Source organism: Erythrolamprus reginae, chromosome 1 (assembly GCF_031021105.1).
Source record: "Erythrolamprus reginae isolate rEryReg1 chromosome 1, rEryReg1.hap1, whole genome shotgun sequence".
In the NCBI taxonomy this organism is placed as follows: domain Eukaryota; kingdom Metazoa; phylum Chordata; class Lepidosauria; order Squamata; family Dipsadidae; genus Erythrolamprus; species Erythrolamprus reginae.
The window spans coordinates 160,924,867-160,947,530 of NC_091950.1; the positions used below are offsets into that span (position 1 = coordinate 160,924,867).

General features: G+C 43.4%; 1 protein-coding gene across 2 annotated transcripts in view; it reads left to right on the forward strand.

Moving 5' to 3' along the window:
- LOC139155352 (TGF-beta receptor type-2-like) overlaps positions 1–22,664 on the forward strand; it is a 55,308-nt gene that overhangs the window by 24,830 nt on the left and 7,814 nt on the right. For both annotated transcript variants that reach the window (XR_011557064.1, XM_070730486.1), the window contains exons 2-4: positions 7,975–8,125; positions 10,391–10,593; positions 20,615–21,426. Coding sequence is in view for 1 of the 2 variants with exons in the window: in XM_070730486.1 (XP_070586587.1) it covers positions 7,975–8,125; positions 10,391–10,593; positions 20,615–21,426 (1,166 nt within the window). In the remaining variant the exon portion in view is untranslated. The remainder of the gene's footprint in view (positions 1–7,974; positions 8,126–10,390; positions 10,594–20,614; positions 21,427–22,664) is intronic.

Sequence of the window (22,664 nt, forward strand, 5' to 3'; positions counted from 1 at the left end):
AGTCAAGTTTTGAGGTCCATATGTTTTTGCAGTGTAGCAGTTGTAGATTGCAGGATAATTTTTTTCCTGAAACCGAATTATCTACTGAAAGTAGGTTGTTAATTTCTAGATATAGGGTAATGGATTGGTTTATGATTGATTCCATGAGTTTGAGTGTGATGCAGCATAGAGAGATTGGTCTGTAGTTTTCTACTAGACTGGGATCTCCCTTTTTGAAGATGGGGACGACCGTGGGTACTGACCATAGGTTTGGTAAGGAACTGGTCCTGTAGGATTTTTCAAATATTATGCTTAGTGGTTCAGCTATAGCCGTGGAAAGCTTTTTTTAGGAAGTATGCACATTGTCCATCAGGTCTGATTGGCAGAGAAGGTTTTAGGCCGTGCAATGCTTTTTCAATGCTGTCTTCAGTAAAGTCTATTTGTGTTAAATTGTTGTATCTGTCTTCCGTCTAGGGAAGTTTGGGCATGAATTGTTGCTGTATACAAAGGCTGAGTCAAAGAATGTGTTGAAGAGGTTAGCTTTGACTGTTTCATCATAGCATTCTTTGTTGGTGAGTCCTGTAAGAGTGGTGGGAGAGGTCTCAAGTTCTTAAGTTTGTTATTTATGAAGTTGTAGAAGGCATGGTTGGATTTTCTGCACAGACGGTTTTCCTCTTGTTTGCTCTGATACTTGGAGCATTCCATCTTTATTTGGGGTCATATATTTTTGTAGTGGTTTCTGAAGTTAGCTATATCACCTTCTTTGTTTTTTCACCAGATGGATTTGGGGGGGGGGGATTGTAGCTTTCTTATTGATATTGGTAGTTTGTTTTTCTTGATTATGGTGGTTATTAGTGATACATGTAGTCTGATAGTCCTTTTGACTTTGAGCAAGAGGATGTTATAGAGGTCATCAGCAGTGTTACAGCCAGAGAATAGAGTTTGCCAGTCAAAGTAATGGTTTCCTCACTAACAAAGTTTTCATAAAACTCAAATCTTCAGTTATGTGCAGGTTATTTTCCATTAATGACAAGGGGAATAACAGGAGGCTGGGTAATTGGCAAAGTCTACACCAGAGCTGTCAAACTCACAGCCCATGGACCTGATGTGTCACATGCTGGCCACGCCCATGTCGGGTTTAGCAAAGGTAGGGGAAGATGTCTCTGTGGCCTAATGTGGAGCTCTTGCCTCACAATCAGGAGGTTGTGAGTTCGATCCTAGGTAGAGACAGATACAGGGCCTCTTGCTTGGGCAGGGGATTAGACTAGATGACCTGCAAGGTCCCTTCCAACTCTGTCAATCTGTAGTAATGAAGTTTTGATACATCACATGACACGCCATGATGTTGCAAGTTTGACACCCCTGGCCTACATTGTTAGTACTCCTCAATACTTTTGGGGAGCCAATTGCCTGCAGAGATTTGTGCACCATTTTAAAAATGAAAAAAAACAACAACAACCACTCAAGTTTCAATAATAGTTTTTCTGACTGGTTGCTTGGGAATTATTTTATTTTACTTTACCACGGGCATCAATCAAGCAACTTTTCATATTTGGAAACAGAAGGAAGACTGCGATAGAATCTCAGGGAAAATTATCCAACAGTAAAAACAGTTCAGAAGTTGTATTAATTAGGCAGAGATGCAATGAGATTCCTTACCAAGGTGGCTTTCTTTCTTTCTAATAATGCTATTGAATTTTGTAATGAACAAAGTAAAAACTAATGTGAAATCAATTAGAAGGAAAAAGGGGTGGGGGAAATACAAAGTTTAGAAGGTACAGGGGGAGAACAAAATTTAAAAATAGATTAGAAAAGCTAATATAGTTAACTTTTCATCCTGTTTTAAGATTTTCAAGGGAAAAAACTTCTTCTATAACATCTGTCTGCAATCCCCAGATCATCATCTTTTCAGTCTTGGTTCAGAAAAAAGTCCTTTAGTAATTATAAAACCTATCAAATATTTATCCTTGATCAGATAATCTAACTTTGTATTCCTTTTATGGTTCCTCTCACAATCACAGCTTTTAAATAGTTTAAACAGCATCACAGGATTTGATTTTTCATTAAACATTGGAAGTGAAAAGAACTCTTGGAAGCTTTCTCCAGCCTGTTTTGTAAATCCCATAAAGAGCCAGGATTTCTTGTTGTAGCTGTTCCATGTCCAGATCCTCTTCTTGATTTGTCTTCTTGATTCCTATTTTGGTAATCTCCATTTTGTTATCTTTCATGCCTTCAAATTCTCTCATGTTTGTGTCAAATAAGAATTGTCTTTATTTTTTCTCATCATCATGCAAAAGTTTAACCAGTGAACTCTGTATCATTTCTGAGAAATAGTTATTAATCTCTTACTCAATTTTTTGAAGGATTCTTTAAGAGAAGTTAAAAATTATAATAGTTTAATCATTTTAATTCTTTTCTGTCTGGCCCTTTAGTTCCCTCTAGTGTTCATTTGCAACCTTCCAGCCTTAGTTCTTAACTTCACTTCCATACCATAAGTATATTATTTAATTATATTGTTGTTTTTCAAATCTTACAGAAAAAATAATCAATATTCCAAATCCCCCTAGTTTCCTAGTCCATGTGAATTTTTCTTCAATAAAAAGGAACTTTTTTCCTTTTTTGCTATTTGAATGTTAGCATATTTCAAACTGTTAAAGACTTTGGTTAAAATGCCTTACATTCAAAGATGAAGGTGGAACTCAACAGGTTGTCAAATTTAAACTTGCTGATTAGAAGGTCCGTAATATCCATAATGTGATAAAATTGAACATTTCCAAATCTGATTAAAAGTGAGTTTGGCTGATTTAGTGTCCTTATCAAAAGATCTACTGCTGCTGAGAGAAAAGATGTCATTTCCCTGAGGTTCTGATACTCAACCCCTTGGCTGTTTTATGGTCTCCTCAGATGACCTCAGGTGATCTCCCATTCTTTCCTTCTCAAGAAAGCCTCAAAGGACAAGACTATTAGCTAGTATTTCTTGTTTATGGAGACATCTTCAGTCAGCCATCAATCACTCAAAAGTACCTTGCTGGGTATTTTCTGATGGCGGTTAAACAGCTGTCTGTCTGGGAAGGCTCCCTGCCCTGAGCATCCATTGGTTTCCTATGTGGCCACTTTCAGTTCTCTGGTGTTATGATCAGAGAGAGAGTGGGGAGGGAGGGAAGGAGGGAGGGAGAAAGAGAGAGAGAATACTAAAATAATATATTAAATACCAGAATGTTTAATTTCAGCAGAGATGGGGGGGAGGGGAAGAGGGAGAGGGGGAGAGACAGAAAATGGATCTTGTTTTGCTTGCTTGCTTGCTTGCGTCTTTCATGCCTTTGTACCATATCTATTCTCCACGTACGGGGGTGGACAAACAAATGGAAACACTTGACTTTTTGGCATCATAATATTTGAACATGTTCAAATCAATCAAAACTTGACATATTTTAATGTTTGTTTGTTTTTTTAATTCTGTTATTTAATATGTTTTTTTAAACTACCTTTTTTTAACAGAAATTTAAGGAAATTTGGTTATAACCTTCTAGAAATGGCAGACCTCTCAGACTTTCAAAGAGGCCAAATTGTTGGTGCTCGAATGGCAGGCGCTAGTGTAACAGAAAGTGCCCTAATGTTTGGCATTTCAAGAGGTCATGTCTCAAAAGCAATGACTGCTTTTGAAAGCAAAGGGAAAACGTCCTCAGCCAAGCACAGGTCTGGTCGAAAGTCAAAGTTGTCTGAGAGAGACCGTCGGACTCTAAAGCGAATTGTTAAAGCAGATCGCAAGACTACAGCTCCTAAAATCACTGCAGAACTCAATAGACACATATAGAACCCAGTTTCCACAAAAACTGTTTGAAGAGAGCTTCACAAATCTGGATTCCACGGAAGAGCTGCAAGGTGTTTCCATTTCTTTGTCCAACCCCTGTATATGACCGAAAATATTCCTAACTGGAAAAGAAAGGCAAAATTGAAAGACCATAATGTCACAATGTGAAAGCTGTTTAAAAACCACATTTTTCATCTGTCAGGAAATTCAAGAGTTTATATAAAAAATTGGGAAGCTTAACCCAGCTCCTCTCATGCTCTGTTTTTATCTTTGACATAACTCTGTTGTTTTAGTTTGTCATCCCATTCTTTTGATCTTTCCCAGATCTGGGAAACCTGCCAGAAGGGAGTGGGATCATTAACAATGTTTGTGTGAAAGAAAGCCTTCCTGTGCGATCTGCCAACTATATTTTCATTTTTGCTTCATACTCTCCACTTTTTGCCTATGTTTAAACAAAACGAAACAAGTTGTTTCCAAAGGTAACAAATATTTGAAATCACACAGCACATCATACATAGCAGCCTTCTCCAAAGTGGTGCCCTTCAGAAATATTGAACATGAATGAACATATAAAAGCCTTGGTGGTGCAGTGGTTAGAGTGCGGTACTGCAAGCCATTTCTGCTGATCACCGGCTGCCAGCAGTTTGGCAGATTAAATCCCAGTAGGCTAAAGGTTGACTCAGCCTTCCATCCTTCCAAGGTCAGTAAAATGAGGACCCAGATTGATGGGGCCAATAAGCTTATTCTCTGTAAACAGCTTAGGGAGGGCTGTAAAGCACTGTGAAGCAGTATATAAGTCTAAATGCTAATGTTATTGTTATTGCTAATGTCCATCATTCTCTGTTAAAGTGTACTGGCTGAGGATTATAAAAGCCAAAATCAAACCTAACTGGTCATCAAACTAGAGGAAGTAAATTCAGGTAGTCCTTGAGTTACAAATGTAATGTCCATTCCATTCGTAAACCAAGGGTTCGTGAGAGTGAATCTCGTACCTTGAATACAATCACTCCCTCCTTTCACCCACACATTCACTAATCATATGAGTAGCTTGTTAACTACACATGAGGGATTTCAGGGTGAGGAAGGCCATGGGATGTCTAGTGATGGAACTGCACCTCCTTAAGGCCCTTCAGGTCCTCCTGACCTCTACCTACAAACGCCTCTACTTACGAATCTTTCTAGATAAGAACCAGGTGTTCAAGATTTTTTTGCCCCTTCTCAAGAACCATTTTTCCACTTACAAACCCAAGCCTCCGAAACTGTAACCGGAAAAGGCAGAGAGAAGCATCTGTGGGGTCTCTCTAGGGATCTCCTGGGATGAAACAGGGCCGGAAAAGGTGAGGAGAAGCCTCTGTGGGGCCTCTCTAGGAATCTTCTGAGAGGAAACAGGGCCTCCCTGTGGTTTTCCACATTCGCACACATTTGCTTTTACATTGATTCCTATGGGAAAAATTGCTTCTTCTTACAAACTTTTCTACTTAAGAACCTGATCACTGTACCTCATACTCGAGGGCCTGAGCAGGCCTAAAAAGAGCTACATTTTGGTCGGAAACATGCCCTAACCCTAACCTCCATTTTTGCCTGCAAAGTGCAAGTTGAAAGTTGCAGAGCCTCTGCAGTTGTTCATAAGGATGAGCAAATGCCATGATGCTGCAAGTTTGCTAGTTTCGGGATTTGTTCGTAAATACTAGGGGCGCTGGTCGTGTAACTTCAAACATTCATTAGGGTAAACCTCATAACCAGGGGTGGACTGCTGCCCAGCCGGAGGGGAACACAGTGGGGTAGTGAAAATGGAGCTCCACCCGAGAGCACCCAATTTGCACTGAAAGATGTTGAAAGAAAATGCAAGGCATCCTGCATTAGCCATGCCCAGTGTTGTAGTAAAAATTTTGGTAGCCCTTCATTGCTCGTAACCCAGGGGTTACCTATATGTAATTGTAGCATAGACCTGACTTCAATTTTCCATTGAACAAATGACACTCTTTTCTGTACCCTTTCCAGAGTTTCTATGTCTCTTTTGAAGTGTGGTGACCAGAAATTGAATGCAATACTCCAGGTGTGGTCTGACTAGGGCATTATAGAGTGGAATGAATACCTCCCTAGTCTTGGAGTGTATGCCCCTGTTGATGCAGCTTAACATTGTGTTGGATTTTTTAGCTGGTGCTGCACATTGCTGGCTCATATTTAGCTGGTTATCCACCAAGACTCTGAGATCTGTTGTGTTATGTGACTCCAGAAACCTAATCACCTCTCAGATGTGGAGAAAGCAAAATAAAGATGTGAGGCCACAAGGTGCTCCACTGCAAAAAAATAATAATAATAGAGTGTATGTCTGTGTGTCCAGAAGTCAAGATGTTGGTTGCGATTGCCTGGTCAAAGCCCAGTCTGGGTTACTGGCAGTTTGGGTTAATGATGTCTTGTGAACAAAGCCTAAAAGTCTTGTTAGGTGTTGCCTTCAGGCAGAAATTGGTACTCTTCATACGTGTTGAATTGCAGTGACCACTCAATCTATTTCAATAAGTTCAGTGTGTATTTCCACAGCCAAAATACAGCCTCCTCCTCTGTTTAGATAGATGTGACTAAATTAACATATTGTTCTGAACTTAAGAGTGATTTGTTTAATTGTGTGATTTAGAATATTATGTGAAACCAGACATAACACTTAAAAACAGTATTTATGATTTAGCATGTAATGCAAATCTAGTCAAATGTAGTTTGGCCATAAATCATTATTAGATAAGTCATGGCTTAATGCAGTATCTGAATGCAGTTAACGTATAATCAGTCAGACTGATTGATTCAATCCAAATGATTGCACATTATCTTGTCCATACTTCACTGTACAGCCACCTTATCTGAGTGCTTTGCTCACTGTGCATAATTCATTATATGAGGAATGTAAACTGACAGCCTGCTTAATCTTCTAGTATGTTGTATAAGTTTACATAGGGTGTTTATAAATCAGTATATCATGTAAAATTGTGTTTCTCCCAGAAGCCATGTTTGGGGGAACAGAATTATAGGAAGTTTGACACACAACACAAGAACAGTGTGAATTATATGTAGTTCAAAAGCATCAATCCTTTGGAGCTGAGCTCCTTGCACTTGGGTGTATTGGGCCGAATACACTGCTAAAAAAAAATAAAGGGAACGTTTAAACAACACAATATAACTCCAAGTAAATCATACTTCTGTGAAGTCAAACTGTCCACTTAGGAAGCAACACTTTTACATGCTGTTGTGCACATTCAACTTTGTACAGAACAAAGCATTCAATGAGAATATTTCATTCATTCCGATGTAGGATGTGTTCTTTGAGTGTTCCCTTTCTTTTTTTGAGCAGTATATTTCTGTTCTTATTTGACATTTGTTGTGATTTAGGAAGGCTTAAGATCATCATTCCAATGAACTTTTTCCAAGATGTTCAGACCTGTCCATTTTTAAATCACACTTCTTCCCCGGCAATGTATCACCTTAAGCCAGGGGTATCAAACTTGATTTCGTTGAGACCCTCATTAGGGTTGTATTTGACCTCAGGGGCTGGGTTGGGCATGGCCAGGGTCTGCTTGGCCAGTTTGACGTAACTCATGTTGGGGGCCAGTTTGACGTAACTATGATGACCTGAGCTCTCTGCCAGTGAAAATGGGCTCCTGGGCTCCATTTTTGGCTGGGATGGCCTCCTGCAACCCTCTGCCAGTAAAAACGGAGCTTGAGGGGCACATGTGGCCCTTGTGGGCTCTGTTTTTGGCTAGTATGGCCTCCTGCAACCATCTGCCAGTGAAAACAAAGCAAGCAACCTTACTGAGCTCCATTTTTGCTGGCAGAGGCAACATGGGCTCTTCCTTCACTTTTACCAGAGCGGCATCTATGATCCCGCAGGCTGGATCTGGTCCCTGGGCCTTCTTTAGCCAATCATAGTCAATGGAAGACAGTTTTGATACTTTCAGATACTTAATGCAAGATGGAAGACAGTTTTGATACTTTCAGATACTTAATGCAAGATGGAAGACAGTTTTGATACTTTCAGATACTTAATGCAAGATGGAAGACAGTTTTGATACTTTCAGATACTTAATGCAGTATCTGAATGCAGTTCAGCATACCTCACCTCACATGATCAAGTAAGGCTCAGAAAAGTTTTTGTGCTGATGCTGAAACTTTGTCATTCAATTTTATATTCACAGTATGCACCAGCCGGGCAGGAAGGCATGTGAACAGCAATGTCTGCAAGTGGTGTGACAATACCAACCCCATCTGTGAAAATCAAGTGTGCTACACCAACTGTAATTTTAGCTCCTATTGTGAAAAACCAGAAGAAATCTGTGTTTCTGTATGGTAAGCAAACATTTTAAAAAATTACAAAAAGAATAACAACCTAAAATAATTGTCCATTATGTAGATTCCTATGTAGCCCTTTTTTTCTAGTATTTGAACAATTGAACTTGAACTGATCCATTTGTTAAATCAAAAGAAAATCAAAAGTAAAGAACATAATAGACTTACGATAGTGATATGTAATGCTGCAGTATACATACATACATACATACATACATACATACATACATACATATATGTCACATTTTTTTTGCTGAATTTGAAAATTAAGGGAGACTAGGATAGATCTATTTTGGCCTTATTTTGGCCTCATCAGCTAGCCATACCCACTGGGACTTGAACCTGCAACCTTTGCCTTGTAAGGCAGAGAAATATCCTCTAGGCCAGCGTTTCCCAACCGGTGTGCCGCGGAGTCTTTGGAAGCTCCAGCTGGGCGGGGCGCTGCCAGTGCCGGACCGCCAGTGCCTCCGACCTGGAGCTCCCATTCGCAGCTGTCCCCCGGCTGCTGCCCGATGCAGCTATTTCCGGCGCTCTCCTGCTGGGCCCCAAAGAAGGAAGGCGGGAAAAAGGAGGCAGGGGCGGGGAGGTGCGGACGTAGGAGTAAAGGGAGCCATGGCCGCCCCTGCCTCCCCACGGTGCCTCCGGCCAAATGCGCCCCTGGCTTCTCTGCCCTGCCCCATTGCCCGCCTGATCCGCCCACTCGCCGCCACCGCCTCCTGTCTTGGGGAGCGATCTGCCCCCTCTCCTCCGCCGCCGGAGAGAGAATGGAGGGCGCCGTTGTCTTCGCCTCCGCCCGCCGGCTCTGCAACTAAGAGGCAGCAACCATCAACCCCCTCGCCCTCCCAGACGTCCCCACGCGCCGCCTCCCATTAGCCCGGCCAACTTTTCCCTGCTGCCGTTTTCACTTCATGGCGCAAAGCCACACAGTCCCGGACTCCCAGATCGCTCGCTTCTCCGGCCAGCAAGCCGGCTGCCCGGCGCGGCGCTTTCCTGGGCAGATGGCTTTGCTGACCGGAGAAGCAAGTGATCCGGAAGTCTGGGACTGTGTGGCTTTGCGCCATGAAGAGAAAACGGCAGCAGGGAAAAGTCGGCTGGGCTAACGGGAGGCGGCGCGTGGCCGGGCGCTGGGGACATCTGGGAGGGCGAGGGGGCTGATCGCTGCTGCCTCTTAGCTGTAGAGCCGGCGGGCGAAGGCGAAGACAATGGCGCCCTCCATTCTCTCTCCGGCTCTCTCTCTCTCTTTCTTTTTCTCTCTGTTGCTGGCATGGTGAACGAGAGAGAAAGAGAGAGAGAGAGAAAGGAGGGGAGAGAGAATGAGAGAGAAAGAAAGCAAGAGAAAGAGAGGGAAAGAAAGCCAGAGAGAGAGAGAAAGAGAGGGGGGAAGGAGGGAGAGAGAAAGAGAGCAAAAAAGAGAGGAAGAAAGAAAGAGGGATGGAGAAAGAGAAAGAAGGGAAGGAAGGAAGAGAGAGAAAGAGGGAGGGAGAAATAGAGTGAAATGGAGGAAGAGATATTTTTTTATCCAAACTTTTCTTTAGCCCCCCCCTCCCCCTCCCCCCGTTCAGTGTTCCCCAGAATTTTGAAAATATAAATAATGTGCCGCGGCTCAAAAAAGGTTGGGAAACACTGCTCTAGGCTACAGTATCCAATCCCTTCAGCTCTGCACCTGGAAAGGGTTACATATTTTTGTGTCGAATCATCCTGGTGTATTGAAGGAACATCACAGCTCCTTATTTGCCTCTCGGCCCAACCCAGGGCCATTTCCAAAGCAGTTAATTTTATTGATAGCTGACAATTCTATCTGTATGTGTCACATGTTTTTTTTGCTGAATTTGAAAATTAAGGGAGACTAGGATAGTTCTATTTTGGCCTTATTTTGGCCTCATCAGTTAGCCATACCCACTGGGACTTGAACCTGCAACCTTTCCCTTGTAAGGCAGATAATTATCCTCTAGGCTACAGTATCCAATCCCTTCAATGTATATATTCTTTTCTTTGTTTTGTTTTTGTTAGGTTAGGTTGTGTATTTTTTTCTTTTTTATATATTGGTTTGTATATATGTATATTTTGTATTTGTAGTTTGTATGTTGATTTGCTTTAAACTCAATAAATATTTTTTTTAAAAAGGAAAGAATAATACAGTTTAGTTTGAGGTTTGAATCAGATCTTCTGCTCTAAGAAATGAATGACAAAAATAAAACACAAAATATGTGATAATATTAATATCCGAACATTAATACAGTGTCTATATTTTTCTTGTCATTTCAGGAAACAAGTCAATGCAAGCAAAAAAGTAAACACTTTCTGCCATAACCCACAGCTGCCAGTGGAAAATATCATGATATCAAGATATAACACGTCACAGTGTGTCATGACCCGGCAGCAGAATGAGGGTGGCGTTTTCTACATCTGTGGTTGTGTGAAAGAGCAGGAGTGCAATGACAAGCTTATCTTTGAGAATCATAGCAATGGTGAGTCTGCTTGGTGATGACTGGCGCATAGCTGGAAGAGTCGAACATTCAGATATTCCTGACTTCCCATTTGTTCCTCTTTCCCACAGGACAATATGTGAGAGGCTGGATATACAGTGATCCCTCTATTATCGCGAGGGTTCCGTTCCAAGACCCCTCGCGATAATCGATTTTTCGCGATGTAGGGTTGCGGAAGTAAAAACACCATCTGCGCATGCGCACCCTTTTTTTTCTATGGCCGCGCATGTGTAGATGGTGGAGTTTGCGTTTCCCGCCGCCCACGCAAAGGGGAAACCCCGATTCGGCTCCTCGCTGCTGCTGCGCTACCAAGCAGATCAGCTGTTGGGCGGCCGAAGGAACCTTCCCTGGGTCTTCCCCCTCTTGCTGGCGGGCAGGCGAGTGGCGGGCATCAGCGAGGAGCCGGGGTTTCCCCTTTGCGTGGGTGGCCGGGAAGACCAAGGTTGGGGGTTCGGGGGGGTGCTGGGAAGCCCCCCAGGCCGGCTGCGACCTTTTAAAACAGCCGCGCCGCTTCCCAGCTGACTCCCGAAGCCAAACACGGAAGTGGGGTTTTTTTTAATTAATTTTTTTTAAAAATCGCGATATAGCGTTTCGCGAAGATCGAGATCGCGAAACTCGAGGGATCACTGTATATGGTCTCCAGGGAAATTAGGGTATTTAAAAAAAACCATCCTTCTCTCTTTCCTCCAGTTTATAAAGGAGGATAATTTTCAGGAGAAGCCCTCAGCTTTTATCCTAAGGCTAAAAGAAGGAGTGTTTACGCCAGTAGCAGGTTGTTACTGGTACAGTAAAGAATGGCACACCGGTAACGATCGATGCGCTATGCACGCAGCTTTGGTTAGCTTTTGTGCGTGTGCATGCACCCCAGTGTGTTTTTGCTTCTGTGCATGCCCAGGAAGCAAAATCCCGCAAGGGGATGAATGCACAAGAAAGATTTTGGTGTGTTTTTTTGCATATGCATGTGTTGTGTTTGGGCTTGGGCCCGCCGTTGCTCCCACAGATGGGAGAGATGTGGCACAAAGTGAGTGCGAAAGCCTGGCTGACAGCCAGGAAGACGTGGCAGACAGCCAGGAGGATGAGGCCACTGGTTCGCAGGACTCAGCGGACAGCCCAGGGGATTTGGCATGCAGTCGCTCAGACAGTCTATCGTCCTTGGATTCCAATGCAGACCAATTCATAGACATGTGTAGCCAAAGAGCTATGCAAAGGAGGGCTCAATTGAAGTATTATTACAGGTGATCAGAGTAGCACCTGGGCTGGGTGTGGTTCTTATACTGAGGGCTGGGTGTGGTTCCCTTAATGAGGGCTAAAGGTATAAAAGGGAACAGAGGCACAAGGCAAACTGTGGCTGTTTATCTGTGTTATTTTGTGGTTCCTGCTCTGAAGTTTCTGTTCCGTGTCTTTGGATTTCAACCCAGCCTTTTCAGGCACGTGGGAGGTGAAACCTCTGGGACGTGCTGTTTGCTCCAAAGATTCAAAGGACTCCTGAAACATTTCTGCTCCATGCAGGTTGTCTTTGTTTGCTTTTTCCTGTGTTTTGTATGCGGCTGAATTAAGCCTTGCACTATCATTGTTTCCTGACACTAAGGACTGTTTTGATTAACCCTTTTTTGTTTGTTTAATACAAGTTTGCTGATTAGAAGAGCACGTGTGTGTTTGATTTCTTTTCCTTGGACTGTTACACATTGCCTGAGCCCAGTCAGGCAGAACAGCATGAAAGCAAAATTCACCAAAATCGCACACACACATTTGTCCCCTTGCAAGAATTTTCTTCCTGCTCATGCGCAGAAGCTGTTATGCCAGGCTTCATGTTATGAGCCCCAATTAAGTCATTAATGTAAATTCAAACACACACGCTATTGCAGGGTAAACAGAAAAGCAGTTTATCCAAAATAATGCTGTGCGCATGCACTTTAAACTGAGCAAATTAGCTCACACACAGTTAACAGTCCTTCAAAGCTGTGAGAGACAAAATCAAACAGAGCAGATAAGAACAGCTGTGAGAGCGTCACCACCAAACATCTTCAAGTGAGTCCACAAGATTTACTTAGCTGTGAAATATCCCAAAAAGTCTGTGAAAGTCCAGAAACAAAGCAAACACGACGTATCCTTCCCCAAATGGATAAACTCCCACATGCGCTCTTTGCAATGCTGGTAATTTATCAGCAACCTCATTAGCCTAATTGCCTCAGCCACAGGTGTTCTCCCTTATCTCCGACGATACGTGCACAATTGGTCCCTTCTAGCCATGAGCCTGCGCGTTCTGGCATCTATCCACTGATCCGAGTCCAGGTCCGATGACCCACTAATGGGGTCATTAACTAATGAGCTGGCTGCATCCATCTCTCTACCTGATTCTTCTTCTCCCCCAGCATCTGACCCTGGCAATGAATCTTCACTATCAGAAGCTGATGGTAGTAAGACAAGTCTCTGGGAGCCTGAGGACTCCCCTAAACCAACATCCAAATTCCCCATTGCAGGAGCTGGCCCAGAGCCAACCACAACAGAAGCAAAAACATGCTGAGACGCCACACATGCATGCAAGCTAACTGAAGCTGTGCATGCAGGGCACTGGAAGCAGCAGTAATAGGAATCCGTCCCTGGTTTATGTGCAAGATATCTGGTCAATGTGGGTTGTGATGGAGTGACCTTGTGATTCGAGAGACCAAGCGTTCCCTTCCCTTGGAGCAGGAGTGTCAAACTAGATTTCATTGAGGGCCACATCAGAGTTGTGATTGATCTTGGGGGGGGGGGGCTAGGATGACAGTGGCCATGGTGGGCATGACCAGCTTGATTAAAGTGACCAGATTTTTACATTGGCAAAGAGGGACACCATCTCCTCCTTTATAGCCACCTCCCCTCTTCCAGTCTGTTGGAACGGACAAAAGTTTTAGAAAGTTTCTGGCTGTGCCATGGCTGAAGTGGGAAGGAACAGGCAGAACATGCAGGAGCCATTGGGGGTTTTGAGAAAGAGGGAGGGGAACTCAGGATCGTACCAGAAAAACCAGGGAAGGAAACCCTTTATCTAAAAAAAGGTCACCATTTTCGCAATAGGCGAAAGGGAGTCATTGGAGAGGTAGAGACCGCTCAGGTCAGGAATTATTTTAAAGGGATAGCCAGGACACAACACAGAGAGCCAAGGAAAACTTTTTGATGCATCCAAATCTACAGAAAGCAGCAAGAGAATTTCAGAACCGCCTCCTCTCCACCACCAAAGGGAGGGGGAGATTATGAGTTCCTCGGTTCCTCGTGGCACCGGCTGCTACGGTGGTCCCGAGCACCTCCCCTCCTGCTCTCTCCCCACCGCTGGTTGTCCTCCTCTTCATTCCAAAGTCGGGACATTTTGAAAACGCCGCGGGAGCTGGGACAAATAATTGAAAAATGGGACTGTCCCATGGAAAGCGGGATATCTGGTCACCTTAAGCTTGATGTCACTTGTGTCAGGAGCTCCTGTGTGGCCCAAGCACTCTGCCAGCAAAAACGGGATCCCAAGTTATGTTTTCGGCTGCAACGGCTCCTGCAACCCTCTGCCAGTGAAAACAAAGCTTGGGAGGGCCAGATGGCAGAGGCACTGTGGACCAGTCCTTCACTGTTTCCAGGGCAACCTCGTGGGCCAGATCTAAGCATTCTACAGGCTGGATCTGGCCCCCAGGCCTTGAGTTTGAAACTCGTGTCTTAGACCCTTTGTAGATCCACCAAGACTAAGGTGGATCTGCCTTAATCTGAACACAAGTTAGTTTTACAAGAAATTAGATCTCTTTCCTGTTACAGTTTAAAAATAGAGATAGCATGCTGTACCCAGTTCCTCAAGCATTCCATAAAACGTTTGCCTGTCAGGCAAAAATATAAAAACTATAAATATCAGCCTGGGAAGGAAACAACTTGTGGGAATCAAATATTTTTTCCCAATCTCTGCTGGTCTGAATGGAAAGTCTGCACATTTTCAACTGAGAACGTGGCTGTAAAATTTTCAAACGTTGTGCTTTCTAGATGAGTCTGAAATTTACCCTGGCAAACTGGTCCCTGCACTCTAATGTTTAATGGGTTCGAATCCTCTTTGTGGCAAAACATATTGGCACAGTCCTCTAGCCTTGGCTTCTGAATGCTTGACTGGCTTTTCCTGAAAGGCATTTCTGCATCACACAGCCTCCCTCTCCCTCATCGCTGCCATGTTGTTTTTCTGAACCAAAACTGAAGTAGTGGTTGACATGTTTATTTACGTATTTATAAATTATTGATTATTCATTTATGATGAATGTATATTCTGATTTATCATTTATTGCTTTATATGTACACTGGGACCTTATGTGCCGGAGACAAATTCTTTGTGTCCAATCATATTTGTCCAATAAAGAATTCTATTCTATCTATTCTATTCTATTCTATTCTATTGCATTCCATTCCACTCCACTCCACTCCACTCTACTCTATCTATTCCATTCCATTCTATTCTCATTCTTGTATTCTATTCTATTCTACTCTATTCTACTCTATTCTATCTATTCCATTCCATTCTATTCTCAGCATAGCTTGGTTGGAGCAGGGGCGGGGGGCAGGAAAAAGACCTCTCTACCAATGAAGAAGAGGAAGAAGGACAGAATTGAAACATGCCCCTCCCCTCTTGCCCCCCCCCCCCCGCCGCTGGCCGTCCCCCTCTTCATTCCAAAATGCAATGGTAGTTGAATAGAATAGAATATTTGGTGGGACATTTTTGAAATGCTGTGGGATGCAGAACAAATTCTTAAAAAGCGGGACTGTCCCACCAAAAGCAGGACGTCTGGTCACCTTACCCTATGCGACTCCTATCCCACCCTCCCTGCATGCGTCTCCTGCCAGAGATCTGAAAATCAACTGGCTGGCAGGAGGCCCGTGGGCATGCGCCCTGGAGCTGACCTGGGTGTCAGCTCGTTAGCTCACAGAGATGGCTCTGCGTGCCGCCGGAGGCACACGTGCCATAGATTCACCATCACGGATATAGTACTTACTGAAATATAGTGATGCCATCATTCCTTGTCTAAACCCAGCATATATCATGTGGGGGGGGGGATTCTGGCAGAGAGCCAACTTTGAAACCACAAAGAAATACAAGGCGATGTCTTTCTTTCTTTCTTTTATTTTTCAAAGAAAGCAGCCTGCCTGAAACTTTTTTAGGCTCGTGCAACAATTACTGCTGCAAATTGATGACTTTGCAAACTTACTCCCAGGAGTGATGCAGCCAGGAGGCATTACTTTAGGTTTGCACACTGCAGCCTTGGAAAATGCTCAAAAAGGGCTTTGCTTTCCATTGAATGTCACCATATGAGAGATGTTGTCATGCCCATCAGGTAAGTCCATTACCAAAAAAGATTGCAGGGCTTCATGCTTTCCGAAACAACTGTATCATTTGACACTGATCTTTGTGGTTTGAACTTGGGGTCTTATTTTAGAAACATTCACAGCTTAAGCAGAAAGGAACTGCTGCAGACTTTTCTTTTCTTCCTTTTCATAAAGTGCCAAGTCAAACAGCTAACAGAGGGGGGGGGGCTTTGGCTTTCTTACTCCAGAGGATCTGAACAGTAAACTGAAGTCTTTAGCTTGAGGGGTGGTTTTGAATGACTCATCCTTCACTATTCTATTGGGCAAGGAATCCTTGCTTTGAATTTCATGAGTATGAATGGAGAGCATGAACCGTATAGATCTCTCCATGCTGAGGCAAAAAGATAAAATCTCACTTGTGTTAAAATGACACCACAGTTCTTTATTTTTTTATTTTTTGCACCCTACTTTAGACCAGTGAAGGGCTGCCAAAATTTTTACTACCACAGTATTGGCGTGGGTTATGCAGGATGCCCTGCATTTTCTTTCAATATCTTTCAGTGCAAATTGGGTGCTCTGGGGTGGAGCTCCATTTTTGCTACCCCACTGCGTTCCTCCCACCATCCATCCAGGCAGTAGATTCTTATATACAGCTATTGTCCATGTTTTCTCTTATCCACCCAGTTATAAAATTCCTTCCAAATCTCATAATATGATATATCTTTATTCCTTAATTCTTGTGTTAATTTATCCAGTTCTGCACAATCATATATACTTTTTTAATCATAACTCTCTCTGTTGGTGTTTCTTCTTTTTTCCAATTTTGAGCTATACATATCCTGGTTGCCGTAGACTTTATCTACTGGTTTCCTTAGACTTTTAAGCATTATTCATCTTGCCTTTCCATTTAAAAGTACTTTGATTTTATCAGTTTTAATGGACCAATATTTCATATGGCTTATTTCTACTTTTTAAAAAATCCATATTGTTTCTTAGTGAACATAAAAAAGTGCATGCTTATCAGAAAGATAAAACACATTGGTTTCATGCCTTCTTCTTTAAAATGCTTGATAATTAATAATAGGAACAAAAAGCCTGGAACAAATGAGTTATCAAGTTTTCCATCCCCGTCCTCTTGAGTTCAGGAACGGGGAGCCATTCCAGCAAGAATTCTTACTTTCCAATAATTCTTACTTTCTGCCACGTGGCGTTCACAAGATGCTGCTTTGTGCTGAATCAGTCTATCGACTGACTGCCCTTTTCATCAACCTGGTGCTCTCCAGAAGCCTTAAATAATAGTTTCCATTCTGCCCAGCCCACATGAGATCAATCAGAAATTGGAAATCAAATGTGAATAAGGGTATGCCATATACACAATGCAACTGCATTGCTTTTATTTTTCAAGGCAGTTGTGTGTTTTTCCCCAATGTATGGTTTATCTATGTTTTATGACCTTTCTTGTCACACCATTGGTAAATGAATCACTGCTTCCCCATGGAGTTTGTTGTCAGAAGGTTACAAAAGGTGATCACATGTCCCCAGGACACTGCAGCCATCATAAATATGAGCCAGTTGCCAATGCCTGAATTTTGATCATGTGACCACAGGGAGGCTGCAATGGTCGTAAGTGTGAAAAACAGTCATGAATCACCTTTATCAGTGCTGTTGTAACTTTCAACAGTCACTAAACAAATGGTTGTAAGTCAAGGACCATCTGTACAGTATTTTTATCATTCATTCCCCAATTGTAACAACGCAGTTGTCAGCATTCCGAATAACGTGCCCATGGAAAGCAGAACTCCGAGACAGATTCCTCAAAGAATATCTTTGACCTTCTGACAACAAACTCAAAGGGGAAAGCCAGGTTCACTTAGCAACTGCTGTGAGATTCATTTAACAACTGTGACAAGAAAGGTCATAAATTGGGGAAAACATCACGGTTCGGTGATGTCATCGTGACATCACCAGCAGGTCACTACCGCTTTGGGCGAACTGGTCCGACATGGGAGGAACCTGTTAGGCTAAGCAATCCTGTGTGATATTTCATATAAGGTAAAGGCTGAAATGTATTACCATATTTATTTTATTTATTTATTTATTATTTAGATTTGTATGCCGCCCCTCTCCGCAGACTCGGGGCGCCTCACAACAAAGTGAAAACAATTTACAACAAATCTAAATTACTGTTTAAAAATATTTTAAAAACCCCATTTTCTAAACATACATACAGACATACCATTCATAAATTGTATATGCCCAGGGGAGATGTCTCAGTTCCCCCATGCCTGACGACAAAGGTGGGTCTTAAGGAGCTTACGAAAGGCAAGGAGAGTAGGGGCAGTTCTAATCTCCGGGGGGAGTTGGTTCCAGCGGGCCAGGGCCGCCACAGAGAAGGCTCTTCCCCTGGGGCCCACCAACCGACATTGTTTAGTTGACGGGACCCAGAGAAGGCCCACTCTGTGGAACCTAATCGGTCGCTGGGATTCGTGCGGCAGCAGGCAGTCTCGGAGATATTCTGGTCCAGTGCCATGAAGGGCTTTAAAGGTCATAACCAACACTTTGAAATGTGACCGGAAATTGATCGGCAACCAATGCAGACTGCGGAGTGTTGGTGAAACATGGGCATACCTAGGTAAGCCCATGACTGCTCTCGCAGCTGCATTCTGCATGATCTGGAGTTTCCGAACACTTTTCAAAGGTAGCCCCATATAGAAAGGTAATGTAGAATGTAAAGCATGCTCATGCTGAGTCATTGGGTGTGAACTGCAATGTGATTGGGCCAGAGCATTATAATATGCAAAGCAACTTCACCATTCCCTTGTTAGTCTGTTGGTGGTCTTGTTGGTGGTTTGTTAGTCGTTTGCAGTGGATGATGGCTGGAGCAGTTTGAGCGTGAGTTAGATATCGAGTAGAACTGAGATAGTGATACAAAGAAACCTGGATAGGTTTAGTATCTGCTAGAAACCTGGATTGGTTTTGTATCTACTTGTAACCCGGATTGGTTGAATATCTACTTGTAAGTAAATGTAACTGAAAAAAGAAAAAAGTATCTGAATGTAGCTGATGTAAAATTCCTGTATATAGAAGACTGGAGATATTTTTCACTGAAAAGTAAACTACAGTGATCCCTCGATTTTCGCGATCTCGTTCTTCGCGAAACGCTATATCGTGATTTTTCCCACCCGATGACGTCACTCTCTTCCTTCCTTTCTCATCTTTCTTTCTCTCTCTCTTTCTCTATCTTGCTTCTTCCTCTCTCACACTCTCTTCCTCCCTCTCTCATCTCTTTCTTTCCTTCTCTCTCTTTCTCTATCTCTCCCCCTCTTGCTGGCGGGCGGGCGGTGGGCGGGCGGCGGGCGGGCGGGCGGGCGGGGGCATCAGCGAGGAAGACCCAGGGAAGGTTCCTTCGGCCGCCCAGCAGCTGATCTGCTCGGCAGCGCGGCAGCAGCGAGGAGCCGAATCGGGGTTTCCCCTTTGCGTGGGCGGCGGGGAAACCCCGATCTTCGTCTGCTCGCTGCTGCTGCGCTGCTGAGCAGATCAGCTGCTGGGTGGCCGCAGCAGCAGCGAGCAGACGAAGATCGGGGTTTCCCCGCCGCCCACGCAAAGGGGAAACCCCGATCTTCGTCTGTTCGCTGCTGCTGCACTGCCGAACAGATCAGCTGCTGGGCGGCCGAAGGAACCTTCCCTGGGTCTTCCCCGCCGCCCACGCAAACTCCACCATCTGCGCATGCGCGGCCATGAAAAAAAGGGCGCACATGCGCAGATGGTGTTTTTACTTCCGCAACCCTACATCGCGAAAAATCGATTATCGCGAGGGGTCTTGGAACGGAACCCTCGTGATAATCGAGGGATCACTGTACTGTTTTATACAAATTCATTCATTCATTTATTATTTATTTATTTTGTCCAATACAAATTGAAAGTTAAAGAGAATAAAAACGTGTAGTAGTAAATATCAGGGAAGGGATAGAAGAAGAGATATGAGAATAGAATACATCAATGAACAGTAGAGGAAAGGAAAAGATATATAAAATATAGGAGAGACAATTGGACAGGGGACGGAAGGCACACTAGTGCACTTATGCTCGCCCCTTACTGACCTCTAAGGAATCTGGAGAGGTCAACCGTGGAAAGTCTAAGGGAAAAATGTTGGGGGTTGACACCATGGAGTCTGGTAATGAGTTCCATGCTTCAACAACTCAATTGCTAAAGTCATATTTTTTACAGTCAAGTTTGGAGCAGTTGATATTAAGTTTGAACCTGTTGCTTGCTCTTGTGTTATTGCGGTTGAAGCTGAAGTAGTTGTTGACTGGCAGGATGTTGCAGCATATGATCTTGTGGGCAATACTTAGATCATGTTTAAGGTGTCGTAGTTCCAAGCTTTCTAGACCCAGGATTGTAAGTCTAGTCTCGTAGGGTATTCTGTTTCGAGTGGTGGAGTGAAGGGCTCTTCTGGTGAAGTATCATTGGACCTTTTCTAGGGTATTGATGTCCGAAATTCGGTGTGGGTTCCAGACAGGTGAGCTATCTGATTCATTAAATTGTCACAGTATATTCTGATATCTTATCTAGTCCTCATGCGTTACTCTGCTTATATATATATCCGGACAGAACCCACTGCGGCTATGGGTCCTTGTTCAAAGTACTGTAATTGCTCTGCATACATGGAAACATCCTTGTTAATCTCTGCCTTTTCCTTTTCCCTTAGGACACTTCATACTACATAGCAAGGAAATCATTCCTGTGGCAGCCATCAGCCTGCTGCCACCGCTTTTGATGACTATCATGATCACCGTGGTATTCTATCTCTGCCGAACCCATCGGCAGAAGAGGCTGTCCAAGGAGTGGGCCCAGAAACGGACTTTGTGCCGTGAGCGGCCTGACTCCAACAGAGCCGCCATTTACGATGGGATCCTGTCAGTCAAAATAGATCATCATTCTGCTCTCCACCCGGCCTGTGCCGGCAACCTCAGCCACATCAACGAAGTCCTGCCGGTTGAGTTGGAAGAAAGAGTGGGGAAAGGGCAATTTGCGGAAGTCTGGAAAGCCAAACTGAAGCACCCGTCTTTGGGCAAGTATGAGATGGTGGCCGTGAAGATTTTCCCTTGCGAGGAATTCGCATCCTGGAAAAACGAAAGCCAGATCTTCTCGGATGCTAACCTGAACCACTGCAACATCCTTCGGTTCCTTTCCGCAGAGGAGAGACACTCTGGCCTTCAAAAAGAATACTGGCTGATTACCGCCTATCACAGCCAAGGCAATCTTAAGGATTACCTGTCCAGGAATATTCTCAGCTGGAGAGACCTGCAAAAGATGGCAGGTTCCCTCGTCAGTGGGGTGACCCACTTGCACAGTGACTACACTGCCAGTGGCAGCCCAAAAATTCCCGTTGCCCACCGGGATATCAAAAGCACAAATGTTCTCATGAAGAACCATCAAGAATGCGTTCTCTGTGATTTCGGAATCGCTCTGAGGCTGGATCCATCTTTGAGCGTGGGAGATTTTGCTAATAGTGGACAGGTGAGCACTGTAGAACAAAACTAATAGTTTATTTCGCTTGTTGACTTAAGCAGAGAAGGCAGTGTCAATTTCTCCAACATATTGTTGCCATCACCCACACCCACACCCTTGCATTTTTTCCACTCCACTTGTTTCTTTATCTGGAACGCAGTAGAAAGAAATGAAATCCTGTGTATGTTTCCTTCTGAACAAGAACATGTTGCATGAAAACACACATATGTAAAACTCCCGTGTTTTGTGTTCTCCTGTGCAAATGTTCATGCATAGAAACATAGAAGTCTGATGGCAGAAAAAGACCTCATGGTCCATCTAGTCTGCCCTTATATTTTCTGTATTTTATCTTAGGATGGATATATATTTATCCCAGGCATGTTTAAATTCAGTTACTGTGGATTTATCTACCATGTCTGCTGGAAGTTTGTTCCAAGGATCTACTACTCTTTCAGTAAAATAATATTTTCTCATGTTGCTTTTGATCTTTCCCCCAACTAACTTCAGATTGTGTCCCCTTGTTCTTGTGTTCACTTTCCTATTAAAAACACTTCCCTCCTGGACCTTATTTAGCCCTTTAACATATTTAAATGTTTCAATCATGTCCCCACTTTTCCTGCTGTCCTCCAGACTATACAGATTGAGTTCATTAAGTCTTTCCTGATACGTTTTATGCTTAAGACCTTCCACCATTCTTGTAGCCCGTCTTTGGACCCGTTCAATTTTGTCAATATCTTTTTGTAGGTGAGGTCTCCAGAACTGAACACAATAATTCATGGCATGGCATGGCATGACGATATGGCATACACTATTAAAATAAAGAATGTGGTGCATGCAGGATTGTTCTTGTTTACAATTTCCTTTTTCTTGAAATCAATCCAATGGAAGTTGTACCTGTACTGGTAATCCTTTAGATCAGATGCACCCCTTGATCCTGCATCCATTGCGAGCATTTAAGTCAGTAGTAGGTTCTTTGTTTTGGATCTGGCTCTACTTACAGCAGTAACATAGTAGTTAGCAATCTTCGCAGAATGGATTGATCTCTCTCTTCTCTCTCTCTCTCTCACTCACACACACACACACACAAATACCCACACCACACTCTCACACACATGCACATTTTGTTTATTCAGCAACTGTTCAGAATCATCTTTGTTGATCAGTTAGTTAGGATCTCGGACAAAACCACACAACTTCCCAGAACTTCCTTCTTTTTCTGTCTTTTGGAAAAAGGCAGCAAAGGTACG